This window comes from Kryptolebias marmoratus, linkage group LG19, assembly GCF_001649575.2.
Source record: "Kryptolebias marmoratus isolate JLee-2015 linkage group LG19, ASM164957v2, whole genome shotgun sequence".
Lineage (NCBI taxonomy): Eukaryota > Metazoa > Chordata > Actinopteri > Cyprinodontiformes > Rivulidae > Kryptolebias > Kryptolebias marmoratus.
In genome coordinates, this window is record NC_051448.1 from 6,910,926 (window position 1) to 6,935,206 (window position 24,281).

At 42.4% G+C, this 24,281-nt stretch overlaps 2 protein-coding genes across 2 annotated transcripts; both read right to left on the reverse strand.

The window, feature by feature from the left end:
- Positions 1 to 2,761: 2,761 nt before the first annotated feature.
- On the reverse strand, positions 2,762 to 8,767 carry slc35b2 (solute carrier family 35 member B2). Its single transcript, XM_017411744.3, has 4 exons — positions 8,503 to 8,767; positions 6,305 to 6,504; positions 6,049 to 6,209; positions 2,762 to 4,745 (listed from the first exon to the last, which is right to left on the reverse strand). Exons 1-4 carry the CDS (start codon positions 8,520 to 8,522, stop codon positions 3,819 to 3,821), a joined length of 1,308 nt encoding a protein of 435 aa, XP_017267233.1. The 5' UTR covers positions 8,523 to 8,767; the 3' UTR covers positions 2,762 to 3,818.
- A 2,744-nt stretch (positions 8,768 to 11,511) lies between these two features.
- On the reverse strand, positions 11,512 to 24,044 carry nfkbie (nuclear factor of kappa light polypeptide gene enhancer in B-cells inhibitor, epsilon). Its single transcript, XM_017411771.3, has 6 exons — positions 23,278 to 24,044; positions 20,385 to 20,487; positions 19,112 to 19,322; positions 18,610 to 18,698; positions 17,674 to 17,922; positions 11,512 to 16,497 (listed from the first exon to the last, which is right to left on the reverse strand). Exons 1-6 carry the CDS (start codon positions 23,586 to 23,588, stop codon positions 16,426 to 16,428), a joined length of 1,035 nt encoding a protein of 344 aa, XP_017267260.1. The 5' UTR covers positions 23,589 to 24,044; the 3' UTR covers positions 11,512 to 16,425.
- Between the last annotated feature and the right edge of the window lie 237 nt (positions 24,045 to 24,281).

The window sequence follows — 24,281 nt, forward strand, 5'->3', positions numbered from 1 at the left end:
TAAAACACAACCCTAATTCTGAAAGAGCTGAGAAATGCAACAATTTGCAAACCTCATAAACTCGTATTTTATTCATTTGAAAAGAACAGGGTCATTCTGAATTTGATGGCAGCAGCGCACTTTCAAAAGAGTAGGGACAGCGGCAACAAAAGGCCGTAAAAGAAAAATGTTCCTTAACAGAAAATTGGGAAAACTTTGAATATCCCATTATCTACAGTTCATAATATCCAGTATTTGGAGAGGTCAAAGGTCAAGGCTCAAAGTCAATATTGGATGGTTCTGATCTTCAGGTCTGGTTCTGTTCAGGACGTCACTACATGGACTCAGGAACACTGTCTGTGAACTCAGTTCATCCTGTCATCTACAAACGCTGATTAAAGCTCTATCAGGCAGAGAAGAAGCCAGAAACTCCACCATCTTCTCTGAACCAAGGTTCATCTAAAATAGACTGAGGCAAAGAGGAGAACTGATCTGAGGTCAGATGAATCACAATTTGACTTTTTTTTCTGGAAACTATGAACGCCACATCCTCTGTGCTAAAGAGGAGAGGGAGCATCCAGCCTGTTTTCAGCACACAGTTCAAAGGCCTGCCTCTCTGATGGTATGGGGGTGCATCAGTGCCTCTGGCATGGGCAGCTTAAACATCTGGAAAGGCAGCATCAATGCAGAGAAGTATACAGAGGTTTTATAACAACATCTGTTCCCATCCAGAAGATATCTTTTTCAGGGAAGGCAGGACTTTAACCCTCAGACTGCATGATTCCAGCAGCTGGGCTTCATAGGAGACGAGTCCAGGAGCTGAACTGACCTGCCTGCAGTCCAGACCTCTGACCACCTGAAAACATCTGATGAATCACGAACAAATAATCCATGAAAGACCCAGGACTGCTGAACAGCTAGAGTCCTCCATCCGTCAGGAATGGGTCAACATTCCCTGTAAAACCTCCAGCAGCTGCTCTCCTCAGCTCCTGGATGTTTACAGACTGCTGGTAAAAGATGAAGAGATGTCTCACATGGACCTGTCGCCACATTTTTCCTTCCTAAAAATGAACATTTCATGTTTGCCGTGTTCTACTGTGAATAAAAAATGGGTTCACTGCATTTTTTTTCCCATTTACTTTCTGGACAACACCCCAAAACTTTTCAGAACTGGGTTGTATATTAGTGTTGTGCTACTACAGTCTGAGTCACGGATCATGAAGGGTTTCTATTGATGTCAACGGTGCAAGCACGTGGCTCGAACAAAGCTTTAAATTTCTTCTCGGTGCAGGGCTGCCATCGGGGATAAAAGACAACTGTTCCGAGAAGATCCAAATTTAAAAAGAAAGAACCAGCTAAATACTTCTGCTGGCTAATGAAGGAGTAAAAACCTGCAGTCAAAGCGAGAGCTCAGAGTGACTGGCCCGTCAGTGGCTGAAACCAGAGGGCCACACATCTGTACTTTGGTTTTTGACCCCCCCGCCCGTCTGCCTTTCCTTTTCTTGTGATTCATTTGAACTGAAGAGACGACCGGAGCCGTGGAGAAGATGATGCACCGTTACGTTAAACTGGGACCTTTAAAACTGAAGGAGCGGGGGACTTCCCATCAAGCTGCTTGAGATTATTAAACAGGGGGAGGGGAGTTCTTGCTCTTCACAGTCAAAGCCCGTCTTCAGTTTGATGCTGAGTGAATCATGAAAGCGGAAGGGTTAATGAATCAGTGAAGGGCACGAAGAGCATTTCAGACAAATTTCTAAAGATGGTGGAATGAGAACAGAGAGATCACAGCGCGGAACGAGAATTAAATGACTAATTTGATGTAATTCTAACCAAGAGAAAAAGCAGTGATTGCACATACAGATGGTTAACAAATAAAGAAAGTGCTGAGTCACTGTGTGATACCAGAACAGCGGCGCTGCGTCCTGGCATTGGTTCTTAGAGCAGTTTTTTTCCCCAAAAATTATTTCTTTATTTGGTGTTTTGGTGGTGCAAAGGAGGCAGCTGTGAAACATGCTGGGTTGTGAACAATCTGCTCACCACCAAAGACAAAAGGCAATAACATTTTGGCCCGTGCCTGGTTGTGCATGTGTTCATTTGTTGGTCATGTTAGCAAAATATAAAAATTTTAACTTTCAGAAAGTAATCATTGGGTGTACACTTAACTCAAGATGGCTGCTACAGCCAATTAACCTGAGGAAACACAAAATCGGCTACAATTTAGCTAATTTTAGACATTTTGTTAAGATTTGTTGTGGTTTTAACTGAGCAACATCCCCAACTCACACACTTTAAGGGATATTTTTGTTTAAAACTAACAAATATTGGAGGGAAACATGTTTAGAGGTTAGCAAAAGTAAATAAATCTCATGGGCCACTGGACAGATTTTAGTAAAACTCTTAGTTATAACTGTTTTTACATCTACAGCTGATTAACTACTGGAGTCAGATGATGGTCACCACAGATAATCAACATTAAACATCAGAAAAATGGCTTTAACCCAGATAAATTCACAGATATTGAGCTAAAATCTGGTGTGGGAGTAGCTGAGTCATTCACAAAATATACGCTGAGAATGATCACATCTCGCAGATCGCGTCAACATCAAATATACAAAATGGCTTTAATAACACATCAAACGATGATGTTAGTCTAAAACACTGGAATGAAAGGTGGCGGGAGATATGCATTCCTTCAAGGAATTATTGTGTTTAATGGAAAGAAAGCTGAACTATAAAACCACAAAACAAAAAAGAGCAAAACAAAGTTCTTCTCCACATCATGTTCAGTTAATTTACATATTTTATTATTAATCCATTTACCAGAGAAAGTAGAAGAGTGATAATAAAATACCAGTAACATTGCATTTTTTCCTTTGTGCATTTGTTCTGCAAACTTCCGCCTCGGCTTACAGCGTCCTCCATGTTTCACAGAAATGAGGTTTTAACACAATCCACTCAGTGTTGTTCCAAACATTCACATGAAAAAACACAGAAAGCAGTCCGTTTTTTTATTTTTCTTTACAAAGGAACCTGAACAAACTGGTTCAGAATAAATGCTAATATAAGAGAGATATTTACACTTTTTTTTTTCTTGGACCAAATTTTAAAACAAAGCGTAAAATCTGAAAAAAAAAAAAAAAAAAAAACTTAAAATAAAACCGCGCAAGAAGAAGAATTCACAGCAGCATTTGGTGCCGTGATAACCGGTCAAAATGTACAGTTTGTACAATGCACCCGTTAACAAAAATGGTGTTGATTTCAGCTGCTGATGGATTTGAATAGATCTGAAAATACACAAATATCTGTAGTGCGTATACAAACTGAAATTGTCCTTAAAATAATAAAGTTTCACATTACAGAAGTCCCTGCGCTCCAACAGAGAGAGATCAGAGATAAAAGTCCGGCTAACACGACTGTTATGTAACCTTATAGAAATAAAACGTTTTTCTAAAAACCGTTTTATTTCTGAACATGAGGAAATATTGCCAATGCTTTAAAAGAAAAAAAATGAATGCTTAGCCATTCAGTAACTTTAAATCGTACGCACAAGCCACGTGTGGTGGTAAAGAGGAAAACAACAAACCTGTAAAACTAAAAGTGGAAAAGGCAGTTTGCAGTTTTAAATATAAGACAATCTTTCAGGCACTCAAAACCTCGGTGACCTTAAATATCTCGTTGACCCCTTGGGGGCATCAAAACTGCAGCTTCCCTTTCTGTACCGGCGCCAAGAAAAATGAACAGAAATGTAAAAGAACAGGAAAGAAAAAAACAACACAAAAAGTCAAATAGCACCACAAAAACGTGGTTTTACTTCCCAGTTTGGTGCGACTTTCGGAGTGTTACACCTTCTGCGGTAACCCAGACTGCCGGATTGGCTTTTTGCGACTGCGCGCGTACACCCGCAGGAAAAGTGCCAGGAAAACCACCACAATGCCCAGACCACCAACCAGGGTGATGGCGTGACCGTAGAGGAAACAAGAGAGGAGAATGGCGAAGGCCTGCCGCAGCGTCATGATGATGGTGAAGACGGCAGCGCCAAACTGGCTGATGGTGTAGAAGATGAAGAGCTGGCCGCACGCCGAGCACACGGACAGCAGCACGGCGTGGCAGGCGAACTCCGAGTGACGCGTCATGAAGGCCAGCGAGTCAAAGAAGGCCCCCTGCTCGAGCAGCGAGCCGACGGTGAAGAGGCAGGAGAACAAATTGACCCCGAACATCATCTGAACGGAGGACATCTTGTATTTGAACAGATTGTCCTGCCAGTTGGAGGTGAAGCTGTCGAAGACAATGTAGCCGGCGAGGATCATGACCCCGCTGAAGGTGGTGACGGTGGACGGGTGCTTGCCGGTCGTGCTGGACAGCAGGAACATGCTGACGCCAACCGAGATCAGCACGGCGGTGAAGTACTCCCAGTATTCATAGCTTTTATGGGACACGATCTTCCCCATGAGCATGACTGGTATGACTTTGGAGGCCTTGGCCAGGACCTGAGTGGGGAAGCTGATGTACTTGAGGGCCTCGTACTGGCACCAGCTGCTCAGGATGTTGGAGAGCGAAGCGAAGGAGTATTTGTACATGGGCGCACCGTGGCGGGGATATTTGAACAAGACGCAACAAATCCCCGACACGGTCAGAGCAAGGATGCGGTTCATGAAGACCAGAAACTGAGAATCCTTGAACCTCTCACCCTCCTCCTGTGGAGTCACCGCTCCATAGGAACGAGTCATCACCCTCTCCTGGAGGACTCCCCACGTTAAATACGATGCCTAAGAATAAAACAAAAGTTTAGCTTTTCAAGTCTTTAGGTTCCCAGTTGTCAAATTTAAGCACAGCACTGTTAAAAAAGCTCCACTAAAGGACTTGAAAAGTAACATTTTTCATGGATTCTTGGTTCTGTGGAAAGGCTACGAACAGTTAATGCCTTATCTGTTGCAGATGGCTCTTTCAGCGAGCTCAGTTTGGAGAAAGTTTGTTTCTGACTGAACTGACGAGCTAAGTCCAAGCCGGCGTCCTGAAACCAACTCCGGTGTCAAAGACTTCACAATCGTTCAAGCAAACGCCATTTCACAAAGCTTTACACTGCTGTCAGTTTCACATTACATGGTTTTTCCAGCAGAATTATGAGGAGATTTCAACTGGAGGTGCACCATAGACAGTGATTTTTAAATATTTAAAGTCTGGCAAAAAAAAGACAGCCTCTCCCTTTTTTTATTTATTTATTTTATTATTTATTTATTTATTTATTCCCCAACGGTGCTTTTCCAGTCTGAGTACTTTCCCCTCAACACAACACCTCCCTTCTGGAAATAAATAAAAGAAAAGCAACTTAGTCCCAGCGTCTTTCTGCTTTTGTAATTTATTTAAAAGGGATTATAAAGTGGAAACTGGAGTGATGAGCTCAACTTTACGTGCACCCGCTTCAACCCTGATCCAACGGACCGGTGAACAGTACGGACTTTAAAGATCCTCAGCTAGCAGGATTAGCAGCAGCGCACGTCTCTGATTCATTAGAGAGGTTTTCAGCTGCAGGTCGAGGTGTAAATAAACTTTAATTCACCGGAAACCCAACAGTACAAAATGAGGAGGGGGGGTGAGGGTCCAATAATAAAAAGAAAAATCAACTACCAACAAGTCTGAGTGTTTTTGTTTTAAATCTCCATCCCTATCATTTACTGGAATCCCATTTGTCCTGGGTAGCTGTAGTCAGCTCCAGCTGAAGTTAGACAGGGCACCGCCCAAATTAGATCCATTATTCGTTGACAACAATCCAATTCTTTGTTTGTTTTTTTTTAAAAAATTCCTTTCCCACACATAAATAAAAAGAGCATTCTTGCTCAGACAGTCCCGTGTTGATTTATTCTTTGTTAATATTTGTTTTACCATGAAGGCTGGAGCCACATCTCTGCTTAGAGTAAATTTCCGTAATACATCTATGCGGATTTTAGCCTCAACGTCCAACAGGGGCGTCTTCCGAACAGACAAATCCCTTTACAAATCCAACACAGGAACAGCAAACTCAACACGCTCGTGTGATTTTCAGTGAATGCTGGTTCTGAGAGGATCATTTACCTGTAGTCCTGCAGCACAAAAGATTAACTTCAAAGCATGTCTGACCGAAGAGCCCGAATCAGCCTCGCTCCTGCTTGTGGCGGATCCATCGTCCAGCAGGCCAGTTTTGTCCTCGCTGCCGAACACGCACGTCTTCACGAGCGGATAGCACACGCCGCTACCTGGGTGAGGGGAAAAAGAAACGGGGTGGAGAGGGGCTGACGTGACGGGTTTCTGCTAAAAAAAAAAAACTGGTTCGAAGCGAACAAATTCACACCTCTTTCTAAGTAATTGGAGCGCTTAAAGTATCTAATGAGGAAGTAGCCGGGGACGACGATGGTGGCGTATCCCAGCATGTTGACGAGGAAGCGAAAGAACCAGACGTCGGTCCATCCGTCCAGGAGTGCCGCCGCCGCCTCCTCCTCAGCCGCAGCCGCCGTGGAGGAGAACAAAAGCAGCCCGAGGGCAGGCCAAACCCTGAAGGACAAAACAAAATAAATAAAAATATCACACAGGATTACTGTCGACTTAGTTATTCAGGAAACATGGAAGAAATTTGAGTCTTCTTCAGCAATAGGATAAAGCATCATGACATTAACAATGATTGGCACAGTGGAGGTTTGTACTTCAAGAAAAGAGTCATTTTTTAACAGTAATTTAACTGATAGGGAAAAAAAGCATCAGGAACCCTCTGAGATTAAAGTGGACTCTAATGAGATAACAAAACAAAAAGTGTTTTGTTTCAATTGTCTAATGATTAACTTCATTCTCCCTGAGTCACTGGTAAAAAGAAACTGAATTATACAGATGTTAAAGTGAGAAACAAGGCAGCACAATCGTCTTATTCAAACAGAATATTCCTAATCCATAATTATACAAATACTTTCTCTTCTGTACAAATAAAATAAGATATGACTTAACGTGAAGTTGCATGAACTGTTGCTATAAAAAGGTGTGTGAGTAGGACTTTAGTTTTAGAGCATTCCCAGAATAAATAATCAATAATATTCATGTTCAACAAAATAAATGAGCTCTGTGACTTTTCTCCCACACTGCTTAACCTAAAATTAAAGGCCTAGCACTAACTGAAGGAAACTAAGATCATCTTATGATGAAAAGAGCCGTTTTAGACAAACCTTGCATCATTTTGTGAAATATTGCGAGATCCAGCGCGATGTTAGCACATCAAATATGTGCAGATGCCGCTCGGCTACCACGTCATCAAATTTTGTCTCAACATTTCTAAAATTTGGAGCTGTTTTTGTGTTGATTAGCTGCGGCAGCCATCTTGAGTTGGGTTAACTCCAGAAAAGGTCATTAGTTGTGGACGCACACCCAAATGATTACTTTGTTTTTAAAAACAATCCAGTGGCACGTAAGATATTTTTGCTATCGCTACAGACAAACACACACAGACATGGGAAAACATTATCACCCTCACCTTCGGGAGATAAAAACACCAAAACACTAAAACACTACAGCAAGTAAAGCTAAGTAACACTGAACTCTTTGACTGCAATTGATTCAGGGCCTTTCAGTGCATCACAAAGGTAGGCAAGAAGGTGGATTTCCATGTTTACCCTAACTTATAGATGACTGAACATTTCTTTCCTGTTGTGAGATTATTATTGAAGGGATACTCTGATGCAGTAGTATTCAAATTTGAATTTCAAGCAGACTTAAATGTTGACGAGTACATTCCTCTGAGGGGTAGTCCAGACGTGAGCAACACCGGATCCGCCACATAAACCAACACGAACGACCTGTTAGACGATTCAAGGTAACGCAACGTGTTTTATGCTGCCTATGTATGTGTGATGACGCTTATTAGAAGAATCTTATCAATAAGGTGTGGCCCTCCCTGTTGACGCTCAATCGTAGGGAGGCTGGGCCTCCTTGTTCTCTCAGGGGGGGAGCGTGGACCAACACAGAGGCTCTTTGTGCTGCTGGGCCCTGGTCTACAGACAGCCCCCTCCAGCAGGACCTGGGATCTGAACAAGAAGCCTGTTACACTGAGGAATGCTCCAAACCCCAGGCTGCTCCACCACTGACAGAAAGGAGAATATCATTGCATCAGTTAAAACTGTGGCTGTGGAGCTCCTGGAGACAGGCAGATGAATCAATGTGACAATAACCATCAGAGAAGAGTGCAAAAAAAAAAAAAAAAACTAATTTGTGAAATTAAACACTTTTGATACAAACACTGCTGTATTTTCATCTGTGTTGCTGTCACACCTTTAAAATTGACTCCTAAAATATAAACATGACCAGCTCTATGTGTCTAATCTGCCATTTCTATGCATTTAAACGTATGAAGACGTAAAAAAAAGGTATATTTGCATTTTAAGGCGTCTTAAAAATCCAGCCGAAGCAGCTGTGACTGCGCCGCTTTCCTCTATTTATTATTCTCAACCAGAAACGTCAAAACGCAACTTTTAGCAGGTCAAGTCATCATTAAAGGCTCTGAAACGTTACCTCCACGAGAAAGAAGGCATTTTTTTCTTTTCCTCCACACTTTCGGCCGACGCCAAAGCGCAGCTCTCCACGCCGACAGACTCAAACGTCTCCGCGGTGACGCAGCATGAAGCCGCCCGGAACAGGCCGGTCAAGATGTCTTAGGAGCGGGGAGCGGGGAGCCTGCTCGCTTTATGCCGGCCCGTGTTCAAAACCTGTTTTTTTCCACTTATCCTCCACAGCCGATGTGTTCACTTGAACCGGAAACCTCTCCTCCTTTTTTTATGAGCACCAGAGTTAAAAAAAAGAGAAGGAAACAGCGCCTTCCCGGCGACACTGCCTCCTGTCGGCGAGGAGGAGAAACTGCAACTTAATTTCATTTGACTGTTTTGTAGAATCATAGCAACAATAAAATAAAAAATAATAAAGAATCAACTTTATTATCTGAGCTGGTGGCTGATCTTGAATGACAAATAATATAACATATTAAAACATACCATTAAGCTGGGTATTTATTCAGTTTTTGTTTATTTGCATGGCTGGTAAAATGCCATAGGAACTATTGCACACCATAGCATTTGAAGCTCAAATTCATGTGCAATGCCTGTGCCAGGATGCAAGATGGGCTTTTAAGTTACATAAAAGGCAGTTTAAATTACAAACATAACAGGAGATGAGGAAAAATGACTTATTGTGGCAAGGGAATACAAAATAAAATAAATTAAATGGGCGATAAAAGCATCTTAAAAGGAGAAGAGACGGTGGACATGCAGGACTATAACAGGCCTTTCAAAAAATAAAAAATAAACTGCTTAATTTTAATCTTAGACAACAGAAGTTGCATTTTCAATTGCAATGGGGTGTGAATGCTGACTGCTGAATGACTGCTAAAAGCTAAAAGGAGCAAAAAAAAAAAAAAAAAAATTGTAGCTAAAAGTATAAAATGCTACCCGAAAGTATCAAAAGGCGAGCTATAAGCTAAAAGTCGCAAAATGTTGTCCAATATCTAAAGCTTGCAAATATGCTTTACAGTAACAAAAGGTTGTTAAATAGCAAACGGCTAGCTAAGAGCTAAAAGTAGCAGAACAGTAGCTAAAAGCAGCAAAAGCTGATCTGAAAACTAAAAGTATAAGACGACACAAACGGAGCAAGTAGCATGAATCAGCTGAATGTTTTGATGTGTGAAAGATTAAAATGGCACAAAGAATGCAGAAGTGGTTAGACTGACGGGAAAAAAAGGGTACAGAAAATTGAAAACAGAAAAAACAATACAGTGAATGCTATTGTACAATCTTCTTAAGACTAAAAGTTTTGTTAATAGTTGTGCACACACACACTTCAGTTTGTCTGAATGCTCTGACAGATTGTGTCTCAGATTGTGCTTCCCCTTACAACAAGATTAAGTGTGAATATTTGTCACAAAGAGTATTTTGGATCCAGTCAAAACTTTAGTCCTTTCTCTAAAGTTGCCTTTTGTGTTCTTCGGCTGCAGACCCGCAGGGAATCAAAATAAGCTGGAACTCCAGTTTACAACCAAACATGTTAAAACTGCTTCTCTACAAAACTTCAGCTACATAACCAAAGACGTTTAGACCAACTCAAGGACTATTTTAAAAGACCCAGGCTCAGGTCAGCTCATGCATTTCAAAGACAGCAATGTTTTTGTCAGAGCTATAATGTTGTTAACTTATAGTACAGTTGTTTTTCCTGATAATGCCAACATTTCCTAAAAATTTAATTTCATCTGTTGCAGGATGATGAACCCTGCTCTGTTATTGAGAACATCTGTCCAATTAACTGCCAGCAGGGGTGTTGGGTATAAATGGAGGCTCTTTCTCCTGCCTCCTCACGCTCTAACCTGGTCACAGTTCAGCCTGAGTGTTGCTTGTTTGGTTTGCAGTGTTCAATAAATCAACTAACTTCTAAATAACTGCTTGGAGTTTCCTGCTTTTTCTGAGGCGTGGTGGTGATTAAGACAACAGAGAAGGGAAATTATTGGCAAACTGCTCCTCCTGCTGCTGCTGGGACGGAAGGCGCTCTCTGATTTGGGTGGAGTAATTCAGAAGGTCTGGATGAGAGCTGAAGGTGGTGGCGGGCCTCCGGGGGGGGGACCGGTCCTGGGTGCTGTGCGAGTGGCTGGTTTGGGGATTTCATCATGGTTGAGTGCATGTCCACAAGAGTTCGGGGTGATTCATTTCGTTTTATTTTTTGTCATAGTTTAGGGACAAGTTCTCCCTGCTTGGACCGCCCTCCCTGCTGTAGGCCTCACTTGGTTACCTCGCTCTGTGAGGAGTGTATTTAAAGGGCAAGCATCAAATAAACCATTCTCCCCCTTTGTGTTGCCACAATTAGTTTTTAAGTAACCAACGTAAAACCACCCCCCATCGGGGGAGGTAATGAAACAAAAAGAACACAAAAGCGGTTTCATGTAAGCCTGAATGTCGTAGTTGCAGCACCGCAGTCTGAGCTGCGTATCACCCGCCTGCTCTGGCCTCGACAGGAAGCTGATGTTGAGGCGTCCTGCAGGGCGTTTCACCATGAAGCACCTCAGCAGAGAGGAAGGGGTCACTGGGAAGGTCGCTGGTGGTCAGAGGAAGATTCCTGACCTTTCCCTCCGTAGGACTCAAATCGCAGCCTTTCCGTCAGGTTATCTCAGAAAAGACAGAAACAAAAAAAGGTTAACACAACTCTTGGCGAGTGGAGGGAAACTTCTGGAGCGTTTCTTCAACAGAGTAAATGTTTCAAAATCAGCTGCAGTCCTGGGACTTCTCACACACAGTCAGTCATTGTTAAACCACCACATGTTTACCTTTTATTTTCTTAAAATAATCTGAGCAGCAGTTCTAGAAGGTTCTAAAAACTTTGATGACTCAGAGGTGAAATGTAGGCTGCTTAGATCCACTGATGCAGTTTGGTCTTTTGCCAATGGTTTTACTTTTATTTTTTATGAAATACATCCCCTTCCGTTACAGTTGTGGAGAGCTTTGAATCACCTTTAAATTCCCAGCGTGACACATTCAACAGTTTCAGATTTACGATAACAAAGAAGCTAAACTCAAACTTCCCACCAAGTTTTTTTTTTTTTTTTAAACAACCTTTTTTGTTTACTTGTCATGGGGCGGGCGACAAGCATTCATCAGTCTCTCTCACTGGATTTTCTCAGATTCGATGGACTCCCTCCGCTCATAAATCTGTCAGTCCCACACCCAGGCGATTGTCTGTGATGCCAAAATGTTGTGGAATTTCTGAAATAATATACTTTTGTGGCATTTATTACAAGATTGCTAGCAATGGACACAAATTTTTACAGAGTGTGAAAGCTGTGACCATATTATCAGCAAAACAGAAGATATTTAGTCATTCCCATACCTCTTTTGGTTCATCGTTTTGACCAAACAATCTTTACCATCGTTTTCCTTTGACAGGTTTGTAGAGGATTTGGACCCAGAACAATTAGTGCTCTGGGGAAAACGAGGAGAACTGAGGAGAACCAGACAGTGCACGGAAGCAGCAATGAAGCAGCGAGGAGACCGTGGAAGGGACTGAATATACAGGTAAATGACAGGTAATGGGGAACAGGTGAAGTGGGCGTGGCAGGCTGACTGGAAAACTACAGAGATGAGCTGAAGGGGAGTGAAGAGCGGCGCACAGAACCCACGAAGCAAACAGAACCTCAGAGCTCATAAACACGAAAGGTTACCATAACAAACAACTCAAAAGGCACAGATCCTGACATCCTTCCCTACTTCTTTCTTTCACATACTGGAACACTTTCTCTTCTCCATTTTTCTAGACCTTTCCCTGAAATTGTTTTTGTTTGTTTAATGTTTTTACTTACGAGCCACTACGGGGCCCGGAGGAAGCGGGAACTGTTTGCATTTACCTGAACCCATTAATGGCTGTTCATGCACTTTCAGTCGGCGGACATATCCAAAGAGGATGGTCTGTTTTCGTCACAACCAATTAAGGCTCAGAAGCCATTTCTGAGCAGGATTTAAACCCAAAAGCCCCACATTAAGACTTGTAAATTCTTTGCTTTTCCTTTATTTTTTGTTTCCTTCCCTCTTTCCTTTTTGTTTTTGCTTTTTTTATTGTGCTCAGAAGTCTCACTTGATTAATTTAAAAATTTGAAGTCTACGTTGAGGATTGGAGGCTGGGAGGTTATTCCAGGATGATCAGTCCGTTACTGCAGACCTGGGGAAGGGGTGTTGTGCTCCCCCATTCTTGCCGCCTCAGAGTGGAAACTTTCCACAAACAACAGAGTAAAACCAGTTAAAGCTTCTCTCTGTTATCAAGCAGCTGCATACCTGACCATTTGACACAAGTGGAAATTATCAGTCTGCTCAAGAAGCACGGGCTGTTTTGTTCTGCACAGCACGACGGAAACAAAAGGAAAAAAACAGCACGAAAGTCACGTGAGTGCACCTAACATGGTTAAACATTATATTCTGCTGTGACACCAGTCGTGGTTTGAATTCTGCAGGTAGGAAATTCCGCATTATTTCCTTGTACAGAAAAGGACGTGTTTGTTCGTCCTGCTGGAGGCCACCTGGTAATTCCCACTAGATGTTACTAAACCTGTTCCTCAAAGTGGAGCCACAAGGTCACCGAGCACACGTGTTGAGGCTGACCATGCAAGGATTCAGGAGCAGAAAGTCTGCAGAAATTGTCTGTATTCATTGTACGTAAATTCCTAAAAACACGGCAATGATGCACTTCCTGTTCAAGATCCTAACTGCCTCGTTAGTGTTCATGCCTCGTGTTTCTTCATCTGAAATTCAGTCACGGAAAGCTGGAACTGATCTTCTTCTAAGATATCGCTTCTCTGCGAGTTCAACGACCTCGTCAAAGGCCGGGGGTTGAATTAATAACCCGCTCAGCTCAGTATAACAGAACAACAGAACATTTTCCAACAGCGCAACAACAAAAGAAAGAAAACTTCTAGGGCGGAGGGTTGAGAGGACAGGAGGTGGGTGGAGATAAAGGACGGGTTGGCAGACTCACTCAACTCTTTCCATCACAAATCAGACCACCTTTCTTTCTGACTGACATACTTTCAAACGTAGGCGACTCAGAACAACACGGCGGCCTCGTGTTTTGGTCCGTTTGTAGAGCGACCTCAGAAACCAGATTGTAAGACACAAAGCACCGCCAGAATATTTTACATGAAGTTCACCTTCGTTGGACTTTCTTTATTTCAGAGGACACATTTCCACCCATGAGAACATCTTGTACTACAGTCTTTGAATAACTCATAGTCTGGAAGAAACACTCACATGGCGCTTCAGTTTAATACAGAAAAACTGTTATAAAATACCAAGAAGTAGCATTGTAGTTTATGTTTAACGTGCTTTTTTCCCCTAATCTAATCAATAAATTGAACACTTTGACTTCACCTCTGCATGGTGCACCTTTGCAATCCTGGAAATTCAGAGATTCCAGCTGAAACTTTAACATTCTGCCTGACATGTTTGTAAAAGCAAACAAATGGAGTAGCTACCTAATACTTACCTGGAATGATCCACATATATGTACCTGCTAGGTATTATGAAGTGACTTGTTAAGTTGTACTTACAAGCTACATACCAGGTATGTACCTGGTATTATGTGGTAACACACCATAATACAGCCCGGTCCCCTTGGGAGCCAGGTACGTAACTGTTACCTACCAAGTACCAGGTACACCAGACATGCACCAGGTGCACAACCAGTATGTACCTTGTATATATAAAGTGTGTACCAGGTACATAACAGTTAAGTACCAGGTATGAACCAGTTACATAGCCAGTAAGTACCAGGTATGTACCAGTTACATAGTTGGTAAGTACCAGTATGTACCTTGCACGTAGCTTATAAGTACCGGGTGTGTAATAAAGTAATTACCAGCCAAGTATGTACCAGGTACATAACTGTTAAGTACTAGGTATTCACCAGTTACATAGCCAGTAAATAGTAAGTATGCACCAGTTACATAGTTGGTAAGTACCAGTATGTACCTTGTATATAACCTATAAGTACCAGTATGTAATACAGTAAGTACCAGTTAAGCAGTAGGTTTGTAAACAGTAAATACCAGCCAACTATGTATCAGGTACACAGCCTGTAAATCACTTTTTACTGCAGCCCGGTCCCTGTAGGTACGTACCTGGTAACTACTGGGCTGTGTTATGTTGACGGACTTTAATTTTATAAACTCAAACTCTTTTTGTAGGTCACATATAGTTTTGTTTTATGGATTTTTAGACCAAAACGTTAGCCAGTCCAGTGAAAACGTCTGAACTGGTGAGTCTTGCACATCAGAAACCGAAGCCTGGAGCAGAGCTGTGGGAGCTGCAGGGTTCCTCCTTTTTATTTATTTTAAAGAAAACCTAGTCTCCATGGAACAACCCCATGATTAAAGCAACATCTGCCTCCGTTTCAGAGGGAATAAGCTCAAAGCAGAATACCTGAAACATCTCTGCTGCCGACACGGACAGCTTGACCTACAGTTCAGCACAGATAAGTTCAGGGTTTCCCAGATCACCCTTGGATGGGGAAGTGGCTACGGTTTCATAACTCTTTGTTCCAACTGTTAACCAAAAAAAAACAAGACCATTTTTGTGCCACTCGTCACAATTTTTCTGCACACAAATCTGCTGTTAGAGAACTTCAATGTGTAAAATAGGGGCTTTTTTTGTGACTAAGGGTGTCGTTTTAGCTCATAAACATAAACAAGCGAATTGCGAACCAGTTTTACTGACGGTATGTTTGCAAACGACATCCAGGCTGGTGGAATTTCCAGCCGGGCCGCTCTCATTGTGCTGCAGGAGCCATAAGAGAGAAGACACTTACAGTAAAACAAATACACCTTGCATAAGCGCCTGACAGGAAACGAAAAAAACGACACTGTCATTCAGACATCACAATAGAAACTTCTAAAACGTTTAACAATTCACAGAAGTGGTTTACCGAACATTACATGCACATTTAAAATTGTTGAACAGGGCTGCAAGAGCTCATTAAATTATCCTCGCCCAAATTTAATCTGAAATCAGTAAATGGTCTGTCTCTGTGTGAAGAAGCTTCATTAAATCTGGACTTTCCCCTGCAGAACTTGGTGTGCACCGACAACAAACAAAACACCTAATAAAATAAACTCCAACTTCCTTCTCCCAGAAAACAAGAGCCCAATGAAAATATTTTTTCTTTTGTTTTATTAAAAAATAGATTAACTGCTTATTTTAACTAGAAAGCCCAGTGTAATTACACACAAAAGAACGTCAAATGCTTTCTGCAGAGAAAGAAGAGATAAATAAGAAACAAAAAAAAGAGGCAAACTTTAAAAAAAAAAAGAGTTAAAGCTGCCTTTTGTTATATTTTGTTATATATTACATTTTTATACTGGCTATCAATTTTTTTTTTTTTTTTTTAACCAAAAGCAGGGATGCGTTTATTTAGCAAAAAATGAACATTTCTCAGTTTTAACAGAAAAACAAAAAAGTTTGAAAGGATGCCTGTTGTTGCATTCCTGAAGAAAATATCTCACACAACAAGCGAGGCCGAGTTTCCAGAGTCAAAAAAAAAACAACAAAAATGATCAGAAAGGCTAAGAAATGTAACCAAAACAAAGTCAATTCTTCAAAGAGGTAGAATTTTTTAACATGTTATTAAAAGGTTTGGCACAAGCAGTGGGGGGCATTTTAAAACTGAATACAACCCCCAACATATTCTTCTTTCTTTCTTTTTAGTCCGTGTTCAATTAGAGAGAATCACCCAGTTTGTGAGAATAAAACAAAGATTCATAAGTGGCATACATTTCACTAGATTTTAGAGTAAACTATACAAAGGCACTATTTAAAGAAAGCTGAAAAACGGGTATTATTTTAATCAAAAGTTCCAGCTGTGCAGCGGCTCCCAACAAAGTTAAAGACTGTCTTTTTTTTTTGTTTGTTTCCAGCCTGCGATTCAGCTCAACTTCATGCCGACCACCGATCTCCCAGAGATCTGGAGGTCGTCGAAAGGAAACAGGGCCAGAATCTGAAAGAAAACAGCAACAAATAAAACACCTTCAGCAAACAACAACAGACAGTTGATGAGCGTAAACAGGTGTTTGATCGTCTCAGAGGAAATAAGGCTGATGCTCGAATCTGTTCAAAAAACTGCTCATTCATTTAGAGAATAAAGAACAGGAAATAGAAAAAACATGAACCTGAACCCAAACGTGTTGCTACAAAAGATTGTTTGTCTTGGAAAGGTTGTATGAATTTAGTCCGTCTCAGCTCTCCGTGTGTTCATTTAATCCCAGACTAACGTGATGTTTTATAATCCCGCCTTTAAATTTGGAAGAAATCATCTAAACATCCTGAAACCGAGACACGATTGAGGAAAGCAATGCTAAAAACCAAATAAACAAACAAGAGAAAGGAAGAAAAAAAAGATGGATAAACAGCTCCAAAGAGGGGCCGAACATAACAGCTCTCAGCGAAGAAGTGGAGGAAAAAATAATCAGTTTATTTAGATAAGTCTAAGAAATCTTTCGAAGAAAGACAAAAGATTCTTTGCTTTGTTAACAGATAATGTTTGGGATTCCAAAAGTCTAAAAAAATTTAACTCAGCTGCCTTTTGTAACCCGAGCTTATTTATTCTGGACTGAGGCAAGAAGAAAACGTTCCTGTGGTTTGACAATTTCAACTTTGAAACTCTCTTTTTCTCGTTAAGAATCGTTTACTTTAGGCTCGCAGGAAAGTAGCGGCGACGGTAAAAAAGCCGTCACAGAAAGTTTGGAGCGTTCAGGCCTCGTTCCCAAATAGAACAATTAAATCAAAATAATAAATTTGCCTCCATAGTGAAAAAGCACCCATAAAATCAGAACAAACTGAATAAAGTATCTCTGCAGCCTCTCTCTCCACAACAATAAAGAGATGAGATGATTTGCAAATCTTTGTTTTCCTCTTCTTTTTTTTTTTTTTTAAACTTTAGTCTCCTCCTAATTTTGAATGAAGGCAGTACATAAAGATAAATAGCCAGAAAATATTTCCAGCAATAAAAATTACTGCTTTAATAAGAACTGCTGGCAGCAGGAAGGCGTATAATTAGGTGTGAGCTAAAATAACGGCGTGTGCGAACGTGTCAAACATGTTTCTGTAGTTATGAAAGTCTACAATATTTGCATTTCTCGCTGCCGGCCCTTTGCCGTCGGTAATCCCCGCTTACATCATCATTGCCGTCGGCCAGATCCAGCGCCGTCTCGTCCTCCATGTTCCGCAGCATCGTGTCGGCGCCAGACTGGCAGAGGAGGTTGGCGATGGCGGTGTCCTGCCTCCCCACGGCGAGGTGCAGCGGCGTGCAGCCGTTGTACATGGCGGCGTCCACGTTGGCCCCCCTGTTGAGCAGCAGCTTCACCGACGTGATGTCGCGCAGCTCCACGGCGAGGTGAAGGGCCGTTTTGCCGCTGGTTCCTTCCTGCAACGGGAAGAGACGGAAAATAATTGTAAGAAATGCAAGAAGTTATAAATCATTTAAGTAGATAAATTGGGTGGTTTCTGCTTTTACAGGAATGCCTGCTTTTATTTAATGTATAAACGGGGCGGAGCGGCTCCTGTTTGAATCACAATAATAATAATTTGGTGCCCTCCGTGTGAGGCAGAGCGTTATGTTGGGCCAGTGATTTAAACGGGGAGGAATGTCTGGGGGAGTTCTGGGACTGACAGTCATGTTCCCGTCCATCAATAGAAAGTTAAGAGCTGCAGGCAGCCAGACTAATCATATCCCAAATCTAATTATGTCTCCCTGAATTCTGCAGGAAGCCCTGAGCTCAGCTCATATCGCTATCAACGTTGCACAGGTGCAGAAGATTTATAAACAGGAACTCAACGTGAGAAAACGAGCAGTAAATAAAGTCGGGACATTACTGAGGCTAATCCTGTCCATTTGCCCGTGTCTGAGTGTTCGTTTGTTTGCAGCTTCGAAATAAATCTCTCAGGAGAGGCTGGGCGGACTTTAATCGAAGTCGAAAGACACCCAAAAAAAAGGTCATAACTCAGCCGGATTACGCCGAGACAAAAAAACCTGCTCTCCACACTTCACAGTTTACGATTTCAGCTATTTAGTCGCAGCCGAGTCATAAAAACAGGACACGTGAGGACTAACCTGGATATTAAGATCTGTTCCCTTTTTCATCAGGAGCATCATGACTTGATGCTGCCTGTTCAGCACCGCCAAGTGAAGACAGGCGAGACCTGCAAGTCAACAAACCTTCTTGTTGGAAACATGGAGACAGATTGTGACAGATGCATCGTGGAATTAAAGGAAAACGCTAACATGCTGGGGGTTTTGTTGCCAACATCAAACCAAAACTAAAATAATAATAACATAAATGAATTTGTGCTAAAATGTCTGTTTCTGAAAATGACACCTAAATCACTTTAAAACTGTACGAGAAAAAAAACATGTTTACAGTCTAATGCAGAAACATTTTTGTCCCTAAAGCTATTTGCTGCATTTGTTACAACAATAACTGAGTGTTTTTCTTTAAAACTCAAGTACTTCAGTTTTAAAATCGATCAAAACCTGCTATTTTACATTATTTAAGCAGCTGACACACACACACACACAAGAGAAGTGATTACAGGAACGGCGTGGTTTCTCTTACCTCTCCAGTTCTGGGTCTCGAGGATCGGCGCCAGCGTGCTGGAAGAAACGTCTCTGGTCATTTCGGCGGCGCAGTCCGTCCGGCCGTGCTGGCAGGCGGCGTGCAGCGCCGTGTTCCCGTCCTGGTCCTGCAGCTCCAGGCTGGCCCCCTTCTCCAGCAAGCCCTTCACCACATCCGTCAGGTTCAGGTAGGTGGCCAGGTGCAACGGGCTCTGAATGTGCCCCAGACATTTGAAGGCTGTTTAAATTTGCTTTCGGGACGATTCTGTCACTTAAAGCTCGCTGGCTGATTAACGGCACAGCGAACAATCAATCAAGAGCAGAACATTTCATATTTATAGCACCATACATGAACATTTATGTTGATTTATGACATTGTCAAGTCCTCATTTGCTCGGATTTCAAAGAATATTTCCGGCTTGACCACAAAAAACAGGCCTGTACCCGTTTCTGCAGCTCATCAAAGACACTCAGCTCAGAAGATAATCCCTGCTGAGAAAGTGAAAGTAAAATGTTCTGTTCAAAACAACCCTGCTTTCTGGCTGAGCTGCATTCTCAGCCAGTGATCCTGCACCGGGTGCAGAATAAAACGCTCTGTTGCTCTTTTAACGGAGGGTTTAATTCCTGCAGATTGTTTGTTGTTTTGGATCCTGCAGCAAAAACCAAAACCGTAACTGAGCTACACTCGATTCAAATTTAAAAGGAGCATTGCATGTGGAACTACGGGCGATTTATTTATTTTTTTAACTTTGAGAAGTAAAGTAAAAAACTTTTTAGTAATGTGAAATCTTAGAATGACTACAGGGAGGAAATTAAGCAACCCAAAAGCACCGAGTGCAGAGCAGACTGAGTCATTGCACGAAGTGCTGACTCTTCACTTCAAACGTTTCCTTTTGACGGTTCTGCCGGTTTGAGTCGTCCTGACTTCAGGTTAAGGTTCTCATCTGACTTTTTTCGAAGGACCGGAACAACTCCGCCACCCACTTCCACACAAGGATTCACTCCACGGCTCCCTGTGCTTCTATTTCTACGCGAGGTAGAGGAGGGGAGTTTCCATCCAAACTCCCTTATGAGCTAACACCCAAACCGCCCACAGTGACGTCCCTGAGAGAGGACGGCCTGCGCATTAAAAAAAAAAAGGAAGAACAGGTTCTTTGGAAGCGTGGAGGTATAAATATAAAAAAGGCCGCTGCTTCCACGTTCACAAGAGCGGTAATGAGGAAGTCCTTTTTCATCAAAAAAAAAAAAAAATCCCAGAAAGCTGCGAAACTCACCTGGTACAAGTTGTTCTGGATGTCCAGGACCTCTTTGGGGAACAGGTGAATCAACTCCAGAGCGATTAATATATCCTCGTGGATGATCGCAAGGTGCAGAATTCTAAAGAAACAAAGCATCCGAGTTGTTGCATAAATAAATCTGCAGATCTAGCTGCTCTTATGTTGAGCAATCAGTTCAATTTCGCCGTAACATTTTTATGTTACCGTAACAAAAATGTTGCATCACAATTTTCCTCGGTAGTCATCTCGAGAGAGAACCTCAAACTAACTTTTAGTGGGCTGCATGGCAAAACTGAGTAGCCGGGATATTGTGCAATACAAAGAGAAATATATATATATATATATATATATATATATATATATACGCATATATAAAACTTGTGCAGCAGCCTGTTTGATCAAAGAGGACGTTAAAAATCACCTTTAACCAGAAGGGATTTTGGAAGACAATAGCTGAAGCGAACAACAAAGCAAAACAAAAACACACAAGCCTCAAAGGCTGTGTGGGAAGTTGTAGCAAACAAAAGCATGCACAAAGCAGGAAATGGAACCGAGCACTGGTGCTTAATTTAGCCTGACTGAGAGGAACACGGCGCGAGGGCCTCGACTGAAAACCGATTTCATTTTATTCAAATCAAAGCACGATCCCGGGTCGTGAAGATTCACAGTTGTGTGCAGATTTAGGGTCGAAAAAAACAAAATTTTTCTCGCCACAGAGGGATGATCTGTGGTGTTTCACCGCAGCGCGCTCTCACACTTTGTCGGTTCTTGTTTCAGAATAAATGTCACCCCCGACCAAAAGGCTGGACGCTGCTTCAAAGGCAGACGGAGTGGGACGAAAAGGTCTCTGAAAAACCCGTTCGGCTTTCAACAAGCCTCCAAAAAGGTCTGAATGGGTGGTGGGAAAAACAAACAAACAACAAACAAAAAAACCCTTTTACCTTCCTGTCCTTTTCAAAGTTGTTCTTTCTTTTTCAGATTGGAACAAAGGAACTTGCAGCATAAAATTATTAAAATTAGATTAAAAATGATCATGATTGAATGCAAAAGCTGACAAGCAGACTGATGCACAAAAAACACAAAACTCTTTAGGACTAAATCTGATTCTCTGTATCTGAACCTCAAATAAAAGCAAGTTTTATTTTAAAGAATAATAATGCTGTTTAAGAAAATAACGTATTTCATGATAAAATGGGATTAGAGTATAATGTTAACCCGATAAAGTGTAAAAACATCTTCAATAAAACTGCCTTGCTGCATCACCTGTTCTCTGTAGGTTTTAAAAAAAGCAGATTTATTCATGCCTTTTTGCTTTTTTCTCATTTTATTTCATTTTTAAAGCAAAAAAGGTTCAATCTTAGCTTCTTTGAGCAAACCTCTGTTTGAGAGCACAGGTAATATGCTTATATTTTCACTGCCTTTGCTGCTCGGGTGTTCTTCTTTAAAAAATATGAGCAATCTTAAGAACTGATTGGATCTTTTCTTAATGCAAAACACTAAAATTCATCGGAAAAATTAGGAGGAGAGCTTTTTTTCTTTCTTCCATATGAGTTAAAACAGCTTCTAACATCTTTAAACAAAAACAGAAGAAAATCACTGTACTTGATTAAATACTAAATACTGCACGTGTGCAACCACATCACGATTAAAGTATTTGATACGCTTTAAGATCTTTTTTATTTTGTCAAGCCTGTACTGTTTGTAAAAACTGATTCAAATGTCTGCAGACTAACACAGATTCAGCCCTGTAAGCGTTTTAGTATGAAAGGGACTTCCTGGTTTGAGTAAGTCTTGAATGAATAAGGCCTTAAAAAAATCCCACAGAGGGGGGAGAAATGAGTATCTGCACAGTTCTCTGAGTGTCAGCAACCCAGCGTGGTGCATTTCAGGTGTTTTTCCCCCTTCCCAGCAGGTATCTATTGTTAGGGTGTGAGAATGAAACCATATGGCCCCGACGACCAGCAAACGGAAACGAAAAGAGGTCAGAGACGCAGCAGCGTTTCCGCAATCCTGTGACTACATCACTGGCGAGGCTGCAGAGCCCGTCGCCGAACCCCACTTTGCCGTCAAAACAGGCCGATGACACGGCGTCACCAGATCGCAGAGGTCTGCAACGGGCCGACAGAGCTGCGCGGGGAAGCTGGGGTGTCTGCACTGAAAATAGGTGCAGTTTCATTGAGTCAAATGGAGAAATGAACTGCAGCGAAATGCCACTGTCAGAACTTGGTTCGTGTTAGATGTGTGGTTTAGTTAAAAATAGAAAGGATAAACCAAAAAAAAAAAAAAAGTCAGAAGCTTGTGATTTGTGGGAATCAGAACGCACACAGAGAGGCTGTTCTGTCTTGATAAACAAGTTTCGTTGATGTAAAAGACATGCAGCTACCTCTCAACATGTGCTTTGTGATGTATGGGGGGGAAGTCCAGGCCTGTCTGTTTCACTTCTGTTTTCTGCCTGAGCCTCACAGCAAGGCTGTCCACATTCATCGCAGCATGGACAAAGTTCAACACAAGCCTGCATGTTTTCACACCATGAAATCCCCTAAACACCAGCAACAGAACCACTGGAAAATAAGGGCCTCGGACCCACAGCGATCAAACTATCTGTGGAGGAATTAAAGCACATATGATCACCTCTGGGGGAGTTTTTTTGGAACTGAAAACAAAAGAAAAAACTGTTTTTAATGGCTTTTTAAAATGCAAGTGATGAGTTAGGTTTTAAATGTTTCTCAATCAGTTTCATCTGATATAACCAACCAGGAAACAGGACATATAAGGGCTGGACAATCACCTCATTCTCAACACTTTGACAGCCTCAGCAAAAAAAAACAAAAACAAAACATTGAGCAATTACATAATGACATGTCTGATAATGATGGTAAAAAGAACCTACGTGTCTCCATCCTCTGTGATGGTTGTGAGCAGGTTCTCCTGCTCAGAGAGTTCTTGTGTTTGCTCCTCCGCGGGGCTGGACAAAGCGCAGTCCTGCACGATCTCCGACAGGCTCTCCACCGTGATGGACGAGGAGCCGTAGGCTGAGTCCAAGCGCTCCTCCGCGACGGACAGCTTGTCCCTCGGCCCGCTGAAGTCGCCGCTCGGCTCCCGGGGCTCCTCCGACTTCAACATGGGGCAGATCGAGTCGATGCCCGAGTCCATTCGGGTTCCCTCCAGCAAGTCATCCTTGCTGCAGTCCCGGCTCGTCATGGTCGCCCCCCACCCCCAACCACTCCCGCCCTTCCCCAAGAATCTAAAGGCTTTCGGCGGATGCTGTCTCCGCTGGCGCCCCGGTGGTGTGACCGAACAGCCCGCGAGCACCCGAGGAAACCACCGCTCCTTTGTGAGACCAGAGGACCGAGCCGCTGCGTATAATCATGCCACTAACCGATAATACTTCCCCCGTCCACCGCAGCAACGCAAGCGCTCGAGTCGGTCCCGTTCGGCTGCTTTCGCGAAACCGCTTCAAAGCATGACGGTTAGTACCGAACTCGGGCGAAAAACTGAGCGGCAACGGGCGAACCCGGGGGGGAGGCAGAGCGGACAACCGTCGAACGAGATATCCGGTAACGTGTAACCTCCAGGCGGGAGAGCGTGTGAGCAATGAAAGGCGATAACCTGACACGAGCTGTTTTTGTCACGCGGGGGAATCCCCAGTGCGCGCGCGCGAGAGAGAGCGAACACACGCTCGCCGAAACGGGCGCGCGCGCGCACATATGACAGATTCCACCGAGAGCCTTTTTTTCAAAATAAAAGCTGCGACGACAGACGCCAAAAGGGGAACGTGTTGATTTTTCACCTTCCTATTTAAGTCATGAACTGTATATATTTTATTTGAGATATATTCGATAATTTAGCTTTTACTTTTGTGACAGCAGCACAGACGCGAGTTTTATTTTATCA

Bases quoted from the DNA above. Each gene is read 5' to 3' on its own strand.
- slc35b2 (XM_017411744.3), bottom strand. From the start codon at position 8,522: ATGCCTTCTTTCTCGTGGAG. The intron at 6,505-8,502 runs GTAACGTTTCAG...TTTGTCCTTCAG, and splicing joins ATGCCTTCTTTCTCGTGGAG to GGTTTGGCCTGCCCTCGGGC. The intron at 6,210-6,304 runs GTGTGAATTTGT...CCCCTCACCCAG, and splicing joins CTCCAATTACTTAGAAAGAG to GTAGCGGCGTGTGCTATCCG.
- nfkbie (XM_017411771.3), bottom strand. From the start codon at position 23,588: ATGACGAGCCGGGACTGCAGCAAGGATGACTTGCTGGAGGGAACCCGA. The intron at 18,699-19,111 runs GTAAGAGAAACC...GTTGACTTGCAG, and splicing joins CGAGACCCAGAACTGGAGAG to GTCTCGCCTGTCTTCACTTG. The intron at 16,498-17,673 runs GTAAGCGGGGAT...GTTTTCTTTCAG, and splicing joins TGGCCGACGGCAATGATGAT to ATTCTGGCCCTGTTTCCTTT.